This window comes from the organism of the source record quoted next, unplaced genomic scaffold (assembly GCF_019419815.1).
Source record: "Pyrus x bretschneideri cultivar Hongxiangsu unplaced genomic scaffold, Pyrus_bretschneideri_v1 Contig52, whole genome shotgun sequence".
In the NCBI taxonomy this organism is placed as follows: Eukaryota; Viridiplantae; Streptophyta; class Magnoliopsida; order Rosales; family Rosaceae; genus Pyrus; species Pyrus x bretschneideri.
The window spans coordinates 1681847-1701625 of NW_025999790.1; the positions used below are offsets into that span (position 1 = coordinate 1681847).

General features: G+C 34.8%; 1 protein-coding gene and 2 long non-coding RNA genes across 7 annotated transcripts; 2 read left to right on the forward strand and 1 right to left on the reverse strand.

Moving 5' to 3' along the window:
• The first annotated feature begins 1411 nt into the window (after positions 1 to 1411).
• Positions 1412 to 7698, forward strand: LOC103945549. 5 transcript variants are annotated; one of them, XR_007253085.1, is made up of 4 exons: positions 1412 to 1779; positions 2442 to 3673; positions 5273 to 5427; positions 7049 to 7182. It is a non-coding gene; the product is annotated as an uncharacterized LOC103945549 (long non-coding RNA). The 5 variants fall into 5 exon arrangements; XR_007253083.1 differs by lacking the exon at positions 1412 to 1779 and adding an exon at positions 7562 to 7698 and having other exon boundaries at positions 1786 to 3673; positions 7049 to 7124; XR_007253084.1 differs by lacking the exon at positions 1412 to 1779 and having other exon boundaries at positions 1786 to 3447; positions 3586 to 3673.
• On the reverse strand, positions 5423 to 8535 carry LOC103945547 (cytokinin dehydrogenase 6-like). Its single transcript, XM_009356128.3, has 5 exons — positions 7405 to 8535; positions 7041 to 7168; positions 6680 to 6940; positions 6293 to 6555; positions 5423 to 6205 (listed from the first exon to the last, which is right to left on the reverse strand). The coding sequence occupies exons 1-5, from the start codon at positions 8018 to 8020 to the stop codon at positions 5884 to 5886; spliced, it is 1590 nt and encodes a 529-aa protein (XP_009354403.1). The 5' UTR covers positions 8021 to 8535; the 3' UTR covers positions 5423 to 5883.
• On the forward strand, positions 7783 to 9227 carry LOC103945546. The gene is made up of 3 exons (XR_666977.3): positions 7783 to 7921; positions 8544 to 8582; positions 8703 to 9227. It is a non-coding gene; the product is annotated as an uncharacterized LOC103945546 (long non-coding RNA).
• The last annotated feature ends 10552 nt before the right edge of the window (positions 9228 to 19779 follow it).

Consider the following 19779-nt stretch of genomic DNA (forward strand, 5'->3'; position numbering starts at 1 on the left):
ATTTTATTATAAGAGAAGAAATCAATTTTGAAAACTGCCTAGAGCACCATATTGCATTTGGTCTAATGATAGTTGTCTTCATTTAGTTGAAAAGAATGAGGATTCTCTTTGTGAGGATCTTAGGAATTCTTATATTGTGTTTGTTCATCGTACATCATGCAATTAGTTTTCGTCCAGGTACTATTTGTGTTTAATTTTAAATAAAAATATTTAAAATGATTTCTGACCACACAATGTATAATGAGCGGACACGATGTGAGGATTTCCAAAATCCTCACAAAAAGAATTGAAAACGATTATCATTCAGTTGAAAGAGATCTTAAAATTAAGTCTCGTGAACTGCTCTTTTGCTTGGAGGGCAGAGATTGTGATTGAAGACATTCGACAAATCAGTGTATGATTCAACACTCTCTCTTGGGTTACACGATCTCCTGAGTTGCTTTGATGTAGGCCTTTTTAATATGATTGTATTGGGGCTAGAGGTGTGGTAAGGAGAGATTTTTTTTTTTTTTTTTTTTGTAACAACTTGGTTCACGAAGTATCATTATATAAATGAGGAGAAATTTATTTTTTCGAGTGTCTAATAATCTCTCATTTATTTAAATAATATTTTATAAACCACATGACATGAATGTGGATCCATGAATTATTAAATGCTTGTTTAATGAGTTTATGTGTGTGACAAGTAACTAATCTCCCTAGCATTTTTCATTGTAAATTGTATACCCGCCATGCCATAGTTATAAAATGTTGAGTACAATGAGTTGGACCTTTAAATTTCATCCCTTTTTCCGACATTTTTTAATTCACCACTACATTTCGAGTTCAAAACTCTCATGTTTGTTTGAAGCTTCTATTTTTTATCTCTGTCATCAGATGCAACTTTTAGAGAGAGAACTTCTGGAGAACTATAAACGTTTTAATCCAGTCATCATGCATGGGCTGATGGGCAGCTTGGGGCACATATGATGAAAGGTTTAGCTGGGCATACAAAAGGCATTGTTCCTATTCAGTTTAAGTCTGATTTACGTTTCGCGTACATTCAAAAAAATTTCATGAGTTCGAAGAAAGAGAAGGGGAGGATTTATTAAATTACGTAGTTTGAGCTCGGAAAATATAACTAAGCAGTGACAAATACTGGACTATATCTCCTCGTGACCAAAAACAGCAAATGCAGGGTACATCTCCCACCTTTTTTTTTTTTTTTAAGGGAACTTTAACTGATACTGTTTACTTTAACGAAAAATCATATTTTTACACTAAAAATCAATCTTGATACTATTCACTTTACCCTTTATTTTGTTATTTTCATTAAAACTCAAAGTTTTTAAGTCATTATTTATTATTATTATTATTTATTATTATTATTTTTTAAGCCTGATGTATTACATGCCCCAAAAGAATTTGACTAATCTTTAGTGGGATTCAAAAAAGCTAAAGACATTTCAGTCGACTTGGCATAGTTAAATAACACATGTCTTCGCAAAGCCATCAACGAGAAAGCCACCTGTATTTTTACCAACTTGGTGCCTCGAAGCCAAAACAAAAAGGCAAACCTAACTTAAAATTCCACCCAATTACGACCGGGTCACTTGCCTTGGTTTACGTCCCCTACCCTTTAGGATGCCAAGCCATCTTTAGGATCTGAATCATTCGGAATACCTATAGTACCCCCAGTTATTTTAGAAAATGACAGCGTTTATCCTTGCTCTCGTTCCGTCGGTCGTCTCTCCCATCTCCTCCCGTTGCTCTCTCACTCCAGTTGTCCTTGGGAACAAGGTAACTTCCTCTCTCTCTCTCTCTCTCTCTCACTCTCTCTCTCTTCTCTCTCTGTGTGTATATATATATATATACACATATTTCAGTTTAGTTTTTGTGATTTTATTGTTTGGTTAATTTAATTTGGGTGCAGTGGATTTGGACTAGGGTTGTATCCAATTATTGGTTAGGACATTGGTTTTCTTTGTTGCCAATTGAATATACGTATGATTACGTTTGTTGAATTGCACTGCTTTAAATGCTTTTTCCTAACTCCAGGCCTTGAAATTGATCTAATTTGCAAAAAATAATTCACTCCTTGGCATATTAATTTCTTATTAATTTTATTCCTTGTGTGTGATGATGAGCTATTATTGTTCAATCGGTTGCATCGTGATCATTCAAATTTTAGATTGTATGTCGATATATAGTATATAGCCAGCGCTGGTGTTTTTGAGGTTGTTCTTGGAGAGCTTTGAGTTCGAACCAATACAGCTCAACTCAACATTTGTGTCAACCATTGGAGTTGCCATGTCTCGTTCTTGACATCACGATATATTGGTTAACAATGTCACTAGTTGATTTGTTTTTCTTGACATGTTTCTCTCTCTAGGCATCGTAAATATATATATATATATATATATATATGGTCATGAACTCGTTGAATTTTCTCTGCGTACAAGTATTGTGTTTTCAGTCCTTTTCTTTGTTGGTGCGGATAGCTGAACATGTGCAAGGGGGGATCGTGAACCACAGATCATCGCAGCGTCCCAATTTGTTACATTCAAGGAGGTCAGTGATCATAACAATCCTAGATATAAAAAGCGACACTTGGTTATTAAAGAACTAACCTACGGAAATAATAGAAGAAGAAATCTTGCAGTACAGTGGTGTAAATAATCCATTCCAAAAGTATTAAAGTTCTGTCACTAAAAGTGGTAAGAAAGACTTTGGAGGTCCCAAATGCTTGTAAGCCTCTCATTCGGAAGCAGCAAAGAAAGACTTTAGAGGTCCCAAATGCTTGTGGTGATTTTGTAAACTCAAACATGAGTAGTTAAAGTGTACACACAAGTCATATTTGTGAACTGATCTTGTTATGCTATTTGAGTCCTTGTGAATTGGTTTGATACTCGGACCTAATGTGTTGTATAATTTCATGTTACTGATGTTTATGTTGGAGCAATTATTTGGCTGATGGTATTGTAGGCATCTGTGAAACATATTTAACATTACAGTAATTTGTTCACAATAACTTGTTCTTTTTCGGTCAAAGCTTAGCTCTTTTCGGCAAACAGACAAATAACTAGCATTTCCCAACATGTCCTTTTTGGTTACTGAATACAGTTACGACACTTTTACAAAAAAATTTACCAAACATCTTGTTTTTCTCAAAGCGTTATTATAATACTTTACCAAACACGTAGTTGTGTATTCCACAACACAGCAGAAACAATTTTTTTTTAAAAGCTCAACAATACTGAACTGTCCCTCAGTACTGTTAAGTATGTTGACTTATGCCAAGGAAACTCCAATCCAACCATCATGGAAATCAGGACAGAACCTTGTGTAGTACAACTACTATTTGGTGCACTGGGCAACCTACCCACTCACATTCCATTGACTTATTATGTGCCCTTCATGGGGCAATTATTGCTCCTTGACCACAACTTTTGGCTCTGAAATGAATATGTAAGTGTTTCTTTTATATGTTAGATTCTTTTCATATCTAATTGTTTCTACACTTGCTGGTATATCTGGTCAACTGGCACTGATGAAATCCTTGAAATTTGTGCCTTTGACATAACTTGGACCTTTTTGTTGTGTCAGATTTTCCAACAGCTTTTTCTGTAGTCACTGGAGAAGCAACATTAGAGTTATCAATGATTTTAAGTGAGACATCCGTATTATATTTAAGGTAAGTTAGGTACTTAGCCATATTGTTCTTGATATTCTGTGGTTTGTACTAACTGAACAGTGGATTTTGTAAATATTTGAGTACCTTTAGAGGAAAGAGTACCTGTGTTAACTAAACTGAATTCTTCTCTTTAGCTAACAAACTAACGTTGTCGAAAGTACTTAAATTCATCTTCCAAATATCAACCCCTATCACCTCATGAAATTTTGTCTGGACCCCGTCTTGTGAATATTCTCAAGCTAGGGTCCTTAGCGTCCAACGACATTAATAAAGCTGAAGCTTTGCTTTATGTTGTGGTGATTCTAGTCTTCTGAGAGTCACTGGTGTTTTGAGTGGTTTGTGAAACAGAGGAAACCATTCTGAGCCAATGCATTTGTAATTATGAAGGTGGCCTTGGTGTCAAAGAACTTTACAATCACTATGTTGTACAGTCAACAGTGATTAAACAAGTGCATGAATTGTTTGGATAACTGAATACCTATTCTAACTTTCTGAGACCAAGATGGAAGAATCTCTTAGACAGCAAAAGTTTTCTCCTTTTTGAGTTCACTTTCTTTATAGATCATTCTTTCTGCCGATGTTGAATGAGCATGAAGGTGGATGACATTGTAGAATTTCATTAACTTTGATATTGGATGGTTGAAATAACAGGTATGAAAAATCATGGATAATATATGATTAGTTAGCCAAACTGAATGCAGTGGTGTTCTAGGATTCATACAGACGACCCCACTTAGTGGGATAAGGCTTTGTTGTTGTTGTTGTTGTATTATATGATTAGCCAGACCATTAAACTGGAAACCTCCCTTTGTAGAGAAAAATGTCCCTTGTAAAGTTATTTTAGTTTGAGATCTATGCCAGCCTGCTACACTGTGTGCAGCTTCTAAGTTAAGAGAAGAACAAGAAAACCAAAAACAGTAAAAGTAAACAAAGGATAAGATTAAGCATCTTTGTTTCAAATTAGTCGGGTGAATGCCACTAAATTTATTTGTTCAATGTGTCCAATACTTCAATACAGTCATTAGGATATTCTGTTATATTTCAGGTTTATCGCGGTTCATTACTAATCTAAGAGTAACCTTTATCAGTTTCTTTTTTGCTACACACACACACGCACGCACACTGCACACACACACACACACACACACACGCACACACACACACACACACACTGCACGCGCGCGCGCGCACACACAAACTGCACACACACACTGCACGCGTGCACACACACACACTGTATGTCATGTTTCCTGCCTGTGAATTTTAGTGAAGTGAATGACTATGCAAATAATATCAATATTGTCCAAGTCCTTGTTTTCAGAGATCATGTTTTTGCTTATGCCCTTCACAATGAAACATATCTTCTATTCAATTTTGCAATATATTTATATATATTTTACACACACAGAGAGACATGAATATGATGTTGAATTTCTAAGTTCCTACGATTGCTGATGTAAAAGTTGGAATCTGTTCTGGAAAGGAATTATTCTGTAACTATGTTTAATAGTTATCAAATGGAACATAGCCAAAGGAATTGCTTTAATGTCATTTTATGTTGTACATGATCATTTTATAAGCTAAATGAATACTTTGTAGGTCTAAGCCCCTTCCCACAAGTTGCAGTTGCCAGCTCTTTCCCAATTTGGTACAAATTAGTGCTGTGCTAGATTAGTGGATGTATGGTAGCAAGATATGGTAATAATATATATTGCAAGGTGACAGAGGAAAGAAGGTGAAGATTGTAACTACAGGTTAATTTTTCTTTTGGGTTCCCTATCTCCTTATATATCTCTATGTTTTTTTTTCTTTATCCTGATCTTTGCTGGTGTTGTACAAGTTACCCCTGCTTTGTTCTGAGGATTTTATTTCTTTTCGTTGGAGGAAATATAAATTATTGATAAGACATCAGAGATATGATATTAGATTTTGTTTATGCAACTGGATTCATGATCTAAATTATTCAGCCATATTTAGAATTATTATTTACATCCTCTACGGAGCTGGCGTTTCTCCAGTCCCTTTACAACTATGACTTATAGTTGGTATAAAAGTATTTTAACCGTTGTCTTAAAACACTTGCAGTCTCCCTGCAACACATATAAGGCTCGTGAATATAAAAGTAGCTCAGAACCTTTTTGGTTAAGGAACTTTCCCGCATGCCTTTAGGGCCTCTTCTCTTATATATTAACAGTAACACGTAGCAGCTGTCATGAGAAGGGTATTGCCTTTTGAAATATTCTTTGTCCAGGAGCAAGTATTGCCAAAGGGTCGTAAGCAGATTTTCTCTGCACAAAGTCTTCCCAGCGTGGGCCGAAGTGGGCCTTCCATTCTTCCTGTGTAGCGTAATGGGGTAGATATTGCTTGACCCCAAGCTGGGCTGTTTCGCAGAATTCTAAAATTCTTTGGTTTTGAGTTAAGATGTGTTCTAATCCATCAGTTACAGTTGACGAGGGAACTGCCGAGGTGAGGAATGCCACTAAGTAGAAAATATCTTCCTCCGGTATAACTACGGAAGTTCTGTTGTCCCACCTGAAAATAGATTTAAGAAATTAATCGTTTAGACAAGCTGTAGGGAATTTTGGTGATAACGACATATTTGATGTAACTGCTGCATACTTTGATCTGTTAGCTGGGTATATGAGGACAGGGCCGTTGCTTGTTTCTGTAAGGATATTGCCAAAAACTTCTTTAGCAAAAGTGTGAATTTTTCCTTTTGGTATAAGAAGATTGAGCCATGGGTGTGGAACGTCCCACAAATCCTTTGAGCGTAATTTGATCTCGGACACATGTACCCTGTCCAAGAAATCTATGTATGCAACTTCTGACAAGAATAGCGTTGAACGGATATAGCTTAATTGAGACAATGAGTTCTCAATCTCCTGCATGCCAGAAAGAGATGTATGATTGCGATGTTAGTTATACAGTCAAATTACAACTGAATTCGACCAAATCATTCAGAATTTCAAAATTAACAGGCTGCTGGTGGGCCATTGCATGACTCACCGCATCTATTATTTTGGTCTTGTCCAGGTTGAAATATTTGGCCAATTCTAGGCAGAAGAGAGTTTTTCCATCTGACTTAAACTGGCTGGCCTGAACTGGGTCCTTTGAATTGAAGGATGACCGCCAGTTGTTTAGCAGACCGGTCCTGTTTATTATCACGAATCCTTCAATGTAGTCAAATGTATTTTCTGCAGACATTAGATGCTCCTGATCTTGAGTAAATGCCGTGAAATCTGAATACAGGACTCTAATCCATTTTACCTGTACACAAAATGTAGATTTTGGTTAACAACTGGCACTTTGTACTCCAACTGGAAGCTTAACTTGTGACACATTAACCTCAATGATATATAGTTTTTACCCTTGCAGGTGCTGCTTCCAGCGATATTCTTGCCCGGGTTATGATGCCAAACTGACCGAGCCCCCCAAGAACACTATGAAATAGGTCTTCGTTCTGCTCCTCTGAACAATTTACAACCTCCCCTTTTCCTGCACTCATTTTTAGTTCATCTGTTAGTAAGAATTGATGTTATGTGCTTAGTAAACAAATTTCGTAGATATTCTTTTAAAGTTGTAGCCAGGGTATCTTTCATGAGACCAGGGTCAAAGTAATGACATGCTTCATGAGCAAGTCAGACCTTTGACGTTGGTCTTGTCTTCCATGTTGATATGTCACCATCACCATGGAAGCTTCCCTCCCCCGCGCGGGTTTAGTTTAAACAAACCTGTAACAACTTCCAGCTGGTGGACATTGCTGATCTGCGGGCCATGCCGGAATGCCTGCCCGCTTATCCCAGCATTAGACAGAGTACCACCGATAGTTAGATGCAAGTAGTCTGTCCATGATTTTGGCGCTAACCCATATTTCAAGCTTTCACGCAGGATATTTATCCACAATTCACCTCCAGAGGCATCCACGTATGGAGAACTTCCGGTGTGAATCTGGATTTGTGGAACCTTAAGTGATTCCATATTGATAACAACTCCTTGGTGGGCTTGTGACTGGCCCTGGAGTGAGTGACCATGGCCTCTAGCTGCAACTGTGAGCTCCGAACGAGGACCCAAGTCCCAAACATGCTTAACAATAGTGGCTATGTCTGAAACCGTCTTTGGATGCAGCACTGCCACAGGAAGGAACTGATATCTGTTGCCAAAATCTCTGGCTGCATGGTGAACTTCATGGAAGTTGAAATGCCCGTCTAGAGGAAGTGTTTTCAACGAAGGGGTGTTTGGAGAACAAAGGTTAGTTCTAATGGTTACACAGCTCATGAACAAGACCATGATGCATTCGATGATAAACACGTTCATTTGTTTGAGGAAGTAAACTGGTGGGTACCTCATTTTTTTTTTCCAGTTAGAAACGATGGAGGAAGGTGAAGGTGAAAGGAGTTTAATATTTGAGTTGTTTCTTAGTGAGAAAAGAGTAAAAGGCAAAGGAGAGGTGTACAAATGCCAAGGAAACAAATGGTTGAGGAGGGAATTTAAAGGGAAAAAAGGGTTTGGGTGGCAGTGGCCGAGTCAACCTGGCGTCTTCATCAGTTGTTAGAATCCGTATGAAGACTGCCTACTTTGAGTGGAAGAGTTTTAGGATTTTTTTTTAGTTCTTTTTGGGGTCTTTCTATATAAGAGAGAAGAGTTTTAGATTTTTCTTTTTTAGTTCTTCTTTTTGGGGTCCTTTGTTTATAGGAGAGAAGTCGTCATCACACACAACACATATGCCAAGTTGAAGGGAGAAAAAGTCACAGAGAAAGCAAGATTTTGCAAATCTTTGCACTTTTTTTTAACAGTAGCAACCACAATCCCACCTTTTTCCGTTCTCTAAACTTTTTTGATTTAATGTTAATGATTTTCTTGCATTTTACAGTAAAAATTATTGCTTCTACCTGGATGCATCGGATGACAGGTATGTATTCCGGTACCCCCCATATTCGTGTTTGTCGGTCACATGAATGATCGGATCAGATTCAGGGTTTGCGTCGTTGAATCCATATTGTTATCGTAATGTTAACGTCGCCATATCTAGTTGCATATCAGATGACGGAGACCGAAGCCTGCCTTCTGGCCGTGGTGGTGTTCATTTGAGATTGGGAGGGAGGAAAGTGATGGGTCCATGTGGCACGTGAAGTTGAAATGGTTTGTGCGTTTTGTGGGGTTGAAATGCTTTGATTTGTGTCTGTATTGGGACCCTTCTGGCTCACTTTGAACGGGCGAAGGAACACTACTCTTCTGCCCATCAACTGCTACTGCTAATATCAAGCCTCCCAGCAAATGGACAACTTTGAATGATTCTCTTGTTTGTATGTTTTATTCAGAAAATAATTTCCACAAATCTCTTTTCTCGTTCTGTACATTCTTGTTTATTTCTTCCTTCTCGTTAATTTATTCGGTCCACATGCCAAAAATAGACAGGGATGTGCATGGGATAAAAGCGGCATGTGGAAATTATTTTCCTTTTTCAGCTTTTTCTCTGCAACTTGTGTTTTTGAGCACCAATTGGAAATTTGCATCTCTATGGGGAGCAAGCAATATTCCATCTCCCCTTTCCCTATTTTACGGGCATATTAGTCCCACTTGTACAGATTGATAGATTACATTGTATCCCTTCATGAAAGTTTATGCCTTAATTAATTTTATTTTTTGGGGGAATTGTCTCTAATTCTCTGTACTAAACAAAATCAGTAGTCTTTTAGGCTTTAAGCTGTCTCCATATATAAGAGAAGATCTTGTACATTATGGGTGGCATCATGATTTTGTTCCGTAAGAGGACAATAACAGTGATTTTAATAACCTAATAATGAATTGGGAAAGTGGAATCTAACATCAACCAGTGAAATAGATGAATGTCAGATATTGTGTGCACTGAACATGATGATCCATGCTAAATCACAAGGTTTCACTTCTTTGGCTTGGAAGATTCTAACATTGCAAACAACCAAATCTTCTTGGGGGGCTATCATTTGTTTTGCAAGTGCTGGATTGCCCTAGTGGTTAGGACATTTCTCTCAAACCCGCACTTCGGGTTCCGATCATTCCCCTTTCCCTTAGTGTACTGTAAAATATCACTTGTAGTAAAAAAAAAAAAAAAATATTAAAAAACAAATCTTCTATAGGGTACATTGTTTTTGGAGAACTTTTTTAGGTCTAAGACACGATGTCAAACTCTTACGAGAGTGGATGCAAGATTCTGATATCGCAAACAATCAAATCTTTTTTAGGGTTTTGTATGTTATTTTCGAAAAAAATTATTTTCTGTGTCTGGCACACTGTCATAACTCTCACAAGAGCAGATGAAAAATTCTAACATCACAAGGAACCAAGTCTTTTTTAGGGCTACAACGCATGGACACGGACATTGTGACATCCCACATCGCTCAGGGGACTGATCCTTAAATGTATATTCTCATCCCTACCTAGCACGAGGCCTTTTAGGAGCTCACTGGCTTCGGGTTCCATGGGAACTCCGAAGTTAAGCGAGTAGCGCGCGAGAGCACTCCCATGATGGGTGACCCATCGGGAAGTTCTCGTGTGAGTTCCCAAAAACAAAACCGTGAGGGCGTGGTCGGGGCCCAAAGCGGACAATATCGTGCTACGGTGGTGGATCGGGCCCGGGTTGTGGTGGGGGCCCGGGCGGGGATGTGACAATTTGGTATCAGAGCCTATCCCTGGCCGGAAATGTGCCAATAAGGACGTCGGGCCCCTAAGGGGGGTGGATTGTGACATCCCACATCGCCCAGGGGACTGATCCTTAAATGTATATTCCCATCCCTACCTAGCACGAGGCCTTTTGGGAGCTCACTGGCTTCGGATTCCATAGGAACTCCGAAGTTAAGCGAGAAGGAGGCTAGAGCAATCCCATGATGGGTGACCTATTGGGAAGTTGCTCGTGAGTTCCCAAAAACAAAACCGTGAGGGAATGGTAAGCCCAAAGCGGACAATATCGTGCTACGGTGGTGGACCCGGCCCGGGAAGTAATCCGCCCCGGGCCGGAATGTGACAGACATGAGAAGACGACACGATAATAATTTAAATTAACAAGAACAATTATTGTATGACCACAAGGAAATACAACAAGGCACAGAGATACAAAGATTAACTGTGGTTGGAGATCGAACTATGGCTACACTTAAACAACTAATAAATAACATGTTGAACTACGAAAATATTCCTATGTATTCAATATTCTTACACACACACACAAAAAAAAAAAAAAAAATCTGATTTTTTAGTTTTTTTTTTTTTTTTCCTTTCTCATTTCTCATTTTTAAACACATTTTTAGTGATGTGGGTTGATGTTCCTCATGGTGTTAGTGAAAAGAACCATGGTACAATACAGTGTTAAGTTTGAGGACTAAAAAAATTACTATGAATTCAAGGTCTAAATTAAACTAGATGTAAGTTCAGGAACCATTGCTATGATTAAGCCTAGAATTTTTCATCTGCTCTTGTGAGAGTTTTGACAGTTTGCTAGACACAGAATAATTTTTTCAAAAACAAAATACAAAACTCTAAAGAAGATTTGATTGTTTGCAATATTAAAATCTTGCATCCACGGTTGTAAGAGTTTGACATAGTGTGACTCAAAGCCTATAAAAATGTTCTCCAAAAGCAAAATACCAGACCCTAAAGAAGAATTTTTTTAATAGTTTTATTTTGCTGAAAGTAATATTCTACAATAATCTACATTAAGTGAGATCAATCTAAGTGACCATGTCATCCAAAATGTGGTTTTATCGACGTTTGTGCGTTTAGGTCATGATTATGTCGTTTTGATTAGTACATTACAAAACCCTTTAAAGAATCTCTGTTGGTATCTTCTTCTAGCTACTAAAAGGCTTTCTCTCTATCGATCTTTTATCATTAAATATTTGGGGTTTTTAAAGTTAAGGTTTGCTTTTGACAAGTTCATTGGCAGCTGCCATTTTGTTATTAGTTTATGTATGCCATTAGAATTATTTTTTTCCTTAAAAGTTTTAGTATTAATATTTTCTTGTGGGAGTCTGACACAAAAAGTATTTTTTAAAATAAAAATTACCAAACCCTAAAGCTACCATACATGGACTTTGAAGTTGCATTGCATAATATGTACAAGTTGCTAAGTCTAACCATTTTCATTTTGTATTTTTATAGTTCAAATTTTAATTTGTTTTAAGTTTTAGATATTAATTTATAAAATTCATTGTTTTTTAGCTTCATTTTTTCTTCTTTGAAGTTTTAAGTTGAAGATGACTAATAGAAAAAAGATAAAAGAAGAAAAAAAAGACGGTTTTTGTGAAAATGACTAATAGGGTAACAAAGAAACCAATATAAGAGTTCATGGACAAAAATTCAATTAAGGATAAAATTTAAGGACCACTGCTACAATTAAGTCAAAATTCTCGCAAAAGAACCAAGTCTTCTTTAGGGTTCGGACAATTTTCCTTTTGGAACATACTCTTTTGTGTCGGACTCCCACAAGAGAATATAAAAACTAATGGCATACATAATTTAACTAACAAGAAAGTGGCAGCTGCCAATTAACTTGTCAAAAGCAAATCTCAACTTTAACAAACCCTAAATATTTAAGGATAAAAGATCGATAGAGAAACCATTTTAGTAGCTAGAAGAAGATACCAGGTGAGAATCTGTTAGAGGGTATTGTAATGTACTGATGAAAACGACATAATTATGGCCTAAACGCCAACAAACATCGATAAAAAAAACCACATTTCGGACGACATAGTCACATAGGTTGGCCTCACTCTCATGCAAGTGTCCAAATCAGCAAACACAAATCTTTGTTAGGATTAAAAAATTAAGATTGCTGTAATAATTTGATAAAGATAATGCAAGTCTAGTGCTTGTGGCATGCTTACCAAGTGTTAACTCTTTGTGATGTAGTCCTCTCATTTGTGGATTTGTGCTGAAAAACCTAATCCTTTATAATTGCATGCTTTCTGGAAGGATTTGTAATGTGGGGATAGCCCTAATGCGCATATCATGAGGACCCCATTGTGGGGTTTTCTTGTCCGTCCGATGCTTTTTTAACAAAATATTGCAACGTGTTTCAACTTAATTTAGCAGTGGAAACTAATGTTCAGTACAATCACTACACGTGTCGTAATAGAGGTCCAAGGGCGGCTATAAAGAGGGTCCCCTACTTAATTACTTTCCATGGTCAATTTGTCATGTCCATGTTCATGAAAAATTGTTTAGAGAAATCACATTCTTAAGGCACAGAGGTGAACCAATTCATTTTATAAAATGAGAATACATGTTTTTATCATTACGATCTAGTAATATTTATTTACATTAAGAAGTCTCATATTCGATTTATACAAATGACAAATTTGATACTTAATTACATTAGTAGACTCGTTCTATAGCTTACTCATATATTATTTCCCTCAAAGTGAAATACCGTTGTATGCAAAAATAGAGATATATACTTTCTGCATAATTAATAAAACACTATTAACCATGACATAGGAAATGAAAACTATATCTCTGTATTATGAAATAATTTTGATGTCTGTTTGGTAATCTTTTTATTTTACGTTAAATATTGAAGAAAAATAGTTGGGATAAACGAGGGAAAAGAGTGGAAAGAGCGGATGATAGAGAAATGGACAATGAATAAAATTAAAGCTTAGTAATGAAAACAACTTAAAATTGTGTTTAGGTTTTAGTTTTCACTTTATGTAGCATTTCATATACATATTTCTCTACCATTTTTCCGAACACTTCTCAATCATGCATTTCTCCAATATATTTCCTCTGTCTTTAATAACGCATTTACCTATTTAGGGGTTGTAAACTGTCACACCACTTTGCATATGCAATGACGTTGTGATTCTTACCCAAATTATTTAACTAGCTACTAATTCACATTTCATGTACAACCTAATGCGATGATACTAATCTATTACTATATATACTTTAAGTTACGATATTAGCATCCTAAAAAAGTCATTTTTATAATGAAAGAGCTACAATCCAACAAAGCATTCAAAATTGGGGTTTTTTGAAATGGGTCCCAAGTAACTAAAAATTGGACCTATTTCAAAAGTCAAAAATCACTAAAAATTGGACCTATTTCAAAAGGTAGTCTATAAAATTGGACCTATTTCAAATTTTCCCTTCAAAATTACACAATACCTAGGCCTAAAGACCCCCATAATATCTTCTTGCATCAGACGTCCTACACCAGCAGAAGGAGTTTCAAAAGCATAGCAGCCAAAATTCAATTGGACCAATCTCAGCAAGTTTATCAACGATAAAATTATATTCTCCATTAAAATGATGAATCTAAAATAATTATTTTGCACTATTAGCAAGTGTATTTTTCCTTTTACATTTCTACATATTTAGAGTTCAGAACAACTTTTTAGAGTGACTAATAACTCCAGACATAAAACAAATTACACTGCACGTCAGTGGTATCTTAAATCTTAGTGCAATAAGTTTAGTGTATCTTTAACATTAAGATGATTACACAACCAAGTTCAATCCAGATCATTCGATTGGCTCGTTGGAAATGAAAATCCCCGAATCATAAAGTAGCAAGTGGGTGATGTGTCCACTAGGCTCGAGGAAATAGGTGGGATTGCCACGTTAATTAGGTATTTTAAGCCGTCCATATCAGTCATCATCATGCATGCCATTGAAGTTAAAGAAACAAAAATGTGATTAGAGAGCCGGAAACGACACATAAAATTGTTGTGGGATGATATCAAACCCTCTAAGATTATAAACAAGTATTCTTATCATGTTCCCTAACCCACTTTTATTCCACTTTAATCAATGTCTTCTTGTCTCTTCTAAAATCTCTGCGGTACAAAAATATGGAAAAGTAAAATCTCCCAGCTTGCTTATTTGTCGTGAATATCAAACTCTTCTTTGAGGTAAAAGAATTGTATGTATCTCTCAATCTTCCATGCACACGTAAACGATTAGGGTAAATAGAAAGTGAAAAATAGAAGTGAATGTACAATTATAATTTGTTTTATGCATCTCTCAGCCTCCCATATGTGCACACGTATACTAAAAGATTAGGGTAAATAAAATGTGAAAGGTAGAAGTTAATGCATAATTATATACATAACTTGTTTGATGATAAGAAAATAATATAACTTGTTTTTATCACAAAGAAATGCTAAAGGAACTCTCTTATAAAGTGGGACTATTTATGGATATTTTGTCATCTTATATTTTTTACATAATATTTTATAGTGTTGACACGGCAATTAATGTTAACTATGAGATGACATAGAATTTATGAAGAATCTCACTTTTGAAAAAGCCTTCTTAGCATTTCTCTTTATCAAATAGATCTTGTAGTTTTAAAAAAATGACAGCCATCACTGTGGATTATTTGAAACATTGAAATTGTTATATGTCATTGTATTGCAAAGAAAAGCCACTGCTCGCTTGACAGTAAAACGAGGAAGATGTCCGGCTTAAAAGGTAATGAGTTTTCCTTTATTTCATCCGTGTCATATTATTTATAGTACAAATCTATTAACTTATTAATTAGAAATTGCAGTGAATAATATATACGCTGTCGACCATATGAATTACATCTCTAGTTGTTATACTTTTGTCAACTGCAGTTAGCCAAGTTCTTCATTGTGTTACTTCATCAAAAGGGGTTTTTAATCCATGTTTTTCTTTTTCCTCTTCTCGACCTCTCACACGATTATAAGGAAAGCTGTAGCAAGGAGTTGAAGCACACATTTAATTTCAATAATTAGTCTTACTAAGAACATTTAAAAGCGAAAGAAAAGCTGCAGCTGTAATCTTTCAAGAAAGGAGATCTTTTTAATTTTCTTAGGTAATAAATGTCGACATAGTGTTAGCAATGTCTCAATGTGTTGTTAATTTGGACAAAATATGCCGACTAGAATTTTGACAAAAGATGCCACTTGGGATTTAAAGCATATATGGGTTGTTTTCAATTCCACCATTAAAACCCATGTCATCTGTTTTTAATATTTGGTGGTAATTTTTTGTGTTTAATTCTTCATGTAATCTCTGTGATCCCTAAAAGATGAACACGAACATAGAAACTTGAATAACGCATCACAAGCAAAGATTAAATAATTATTGATGTCGTCAAAATCACTAAAACAATAAAAAATACTGAAAATTTAACTTTCCCCCTCTAGACTCATTTTTTCTAGCCTCTAGCCCATCATATAATATTTATCCGAATAAAATCCAATGATTAGGATCCAACTAAGCAACTTACCAAATTAAGTTTGTGTGCCCATTTTTATATTTTTTGGATCCCTAATAAACCCCATCTAAACCAGTATGGAAAGTTCTTGTAATTTTGTTTTAATTGATCACGTGCATTGAATTTGGCAAGGTCTTGTAGCCATGAAATATGGTTCTAGATGAAGGAATTAATTTGGAAATTTTTTGAATTTCGACAATAAATTTCAATTTGAATATACTTAATTTAGTGTTTATTTTCAACAATATCTAGGCTTATTATATTAACACCCCACAAATTGTTGAATAAACCCCACATACTTAATACACCCCACATTTGCTTTTTCAATTAAAAATTATCTTAATACACCCCACATACTTCTCCATAATACCCTCACACCCCACATTCTTAATATACACCTTACATTTTCTACATGCACCTGCATATTTTCTATACACCCTACATTTCTCAAATCTTATAAAGCTTTTAATTTGGACAAAAAATGCTGACTGGAATTTTGACAAAAAATGCCACTTGGGATTTAAAGCATATGTGGGTTTTTTTCAATTCCACCATTAAAACCCATGTCATCTGTTTTTAATATTTGGTGGTAATTTTTGTGTTTAATTCTTCATGTAAACACTGTGATCCCTAAAAGATGAACATGAACATAGAAACTTGAGTAACACATCAAAAGCAAGATTAAATAATTATCGATGTCGTCAAAATCACTAAAACAATAAAAAATATGAAGTCTTACCTCATGTGAAGCTTCCGAAACATTGATTTCGTGTTTCATTCGTCAAAAATAATTTTTTTCAATCAACATGGTTGTAATTTCATTGGTTACGGTTTTGTTGAACAATGGGTTGGAGGAGTTTTGATAGTTGAAGAAGATAAATAATACGTTAAAAGTGATTTGGGGGGTATATAGAAATTTTTTTTTTTTTTAAACCTAATAAGGTCAAAATTGCCATTGCATAGTAGGGTACATAAGTCATTTAATATTAAATTTTAATATGGGATGCAATCAACATTTTGTGGGGTACTGATATAAAAAAACCCTATATTTGTTGTTTAATTTTATGAAAATAATTTACCTACTATGAAAATTAATTTTATGAAAACAATATCTACTGTTTAATTTTATACCTACAATATAATTACATGAAAATAGTTTACCTACTATGAAAATTAATTTTTTGAAAACAATATCTATTGTTTAATTTTATGAAAATAATTTACCTATTGTATAATTACATGAAAAAATTCACCTACTATGAAAATTAATTTTTTGAAAACAATATCTATCATTTAATTTTATAAAAATAATTTACCTACTATATAATTACATGAAAATTAATGTGCCTACTTTTTAAATTTGTAACAAAATTAATTTACCTACTTCTTTTTTTGGTATTAGTAATTTAGTATACATAAATTTAGAATATATGTCCGTATATATTTGATCTAATTAGGTTTTGGATTGGAGGAGTTCACACAAAATTAAAAAAAATATTAAACAAATTAAATGTTTGAAAGAAACGTGTAAGAGATTTGGTGGCATGATTTTGTAAATAAACACAAATTTATGGACATCTTTTATACAACATTACATCATATTTAAAATTTGGATTTTATTTAGAAGTTATAATATATGTGGATATTTGTCTAGAATTTAAGAGTTGCAATGACTTAATTATATATGTGAACTTGTCTTGGGTATCAAGTAGTGCATGGATGTCTTGTCTGAGTATGGTACTACAATTGCTTAATGATTTGGCTAAGTGATTCATCTCATTCTATTCTCTATTTTTTTTTTTTCACTATCCATATTATTTTCATCATTCTTTCAGTTTTAGGCAGTTATTGAATTATTTTTTCCATAAATCTATTTTCTTCTCTATGAGTTCTAGCCTTAATAAGAATGCCAGTTCTTACTGTTCATATGTTATGATATATATCACACTAATTTGTTATGTATGGATGATGAGATTTCGTTGATACAAAGCCAGTTCCACTAGACTTATTGGAGGGTCCCATTGGCATGCATCCGATAGGAATTAAACCTACGAAATTGCCAATTATGAGTTGGGCGCTTTAACCATCCAGCCATGGATGATTAGCAAGGATCCTCGTACATGGTGAATAACCAAATTCCAATTTAAATGAAATCTTTAGGATAAATCAATGCAGTTTAGGAGGACTCAATGAAAGGACATCAATTCAAATCCTGGATTTTCTTTAAGAAAAAAAAAAAAAAAAAAAAAAAAAAAGGGATTTTCGAATTAAGAGAAATCTTGAATTCTCACTATTTCTTAGATTCATGGACCACAATATCAATACACACCTTTTTCTTGAATCAACAAAAAAAAATATTAATAAAAACATTAACAGTAACCCTGTATTGTGTCAAGGACTAGGAGATGAACAATCTCCCCTAAAATCCTTTGTTCCTCTCATTTATATAATCTCTTTTTAATTTTGTTTAGGGAAGTGTTATTGGCACTTCAAAAATCTCTTTCTACACTCCTCACATAGTGTATTTTTCTTTCTTAATATAGAAAGTTTGGAGTGTAAAATGAGATTTTTAAAGTGCTAATAACAATTCTTTATTTTTAAATATAAACGATATTACCACTTTAATTTCGGAAAGAAGATTTGAACCTATCCTTCTCCCATTGATCCCCACTTAACATATATTTTCTTCTAATTTTTTGCCTTTTTCCTTGTAGCATTGACCCTTCTCAACCTTCAGTTTGTGGATTGAACACCAACCGACATGGTTTTGGGTTTTTGGTTGAAGTAGATTAGGGTAGGTTTATTCAGCTTTAAAAAAAAAACATGTGAACTCACGATTGATAAGGAACTTACAGTACCCTTTGTACTATAATGTACTACCATCAAAGCTTGCGTCGATAACTTGTACTATGAATGAGTTATTTCTTTGTTGTTGTTGAACACTGAGTTCGATTCTTTTAATTTTATAGTTTTTAAGTCGATCTTTTCATAGTATTAGGGAAAAAAAAAAAAGTTTATTTTCTATAGTCTATATTTTATATCAAAAAAGAAAGAAAAAAAAATCATCCTTCTTAACAAATTTCTGGCTCGGCCATTGAAATAATGTAAAGAAATTCTATGAACTAAAACAAACAAGATTTGCAAATAAAAAAAAAGGTTAATTACATTTTACCACCTTAGGTTTGAGGTCTATTACAACCTTATAGAATATCTTCAAAACATTTCACTTTCATACTTCAAGTACTATTTTATTTCAATATAATACATCCGTTACATTTTCCATCCATTGATCAGTTAAGAGCTAACGTGGCTGCCTACATTTGTGCCACGTGGCAAAAAATATATTTTTTTATACATTAAAAATATTATAATAATTTACCCTATTTATATACAAAAATAAAAAATAAAAAACAAAAAAAAACTGAAAACCCAGAAACCCATTCCACCATACCACCTCCCTTTCATCCACTCTCTTCACCTACCCCTCATCTTCAACCTCTTCTTTCCTCCCTCCCTCCCTCCCTCCCACCAACACACTTTGCAAATCCTTACAATTCCCACACACCTTGAATCAAAACCCAGCAACTCCAAATCCCTTGCTACAAAGCTCTCTCTCCCTCCCACCATTTGTGCTGACGGGTGTGCGCTATTCTGGACCACCATAAGTCAGTAAGGATGGTGATGCTTATAGGGGTGCTAGTGTTGTAGTTGAAGCTTCCAATTTGATTGTTCTGACCTTTTTTTAAAAAAAAATTGGTCAGACCCAACATTCAAAATTATACAATGCTAGTAGTGTCGATTCTCAAAATAAAACGCTGACATCGTCTTTGCTGATCTCTCTGACACAGCAGTAGTCCTAGTTTGCCTTTTTCCAGCGAAACTCATA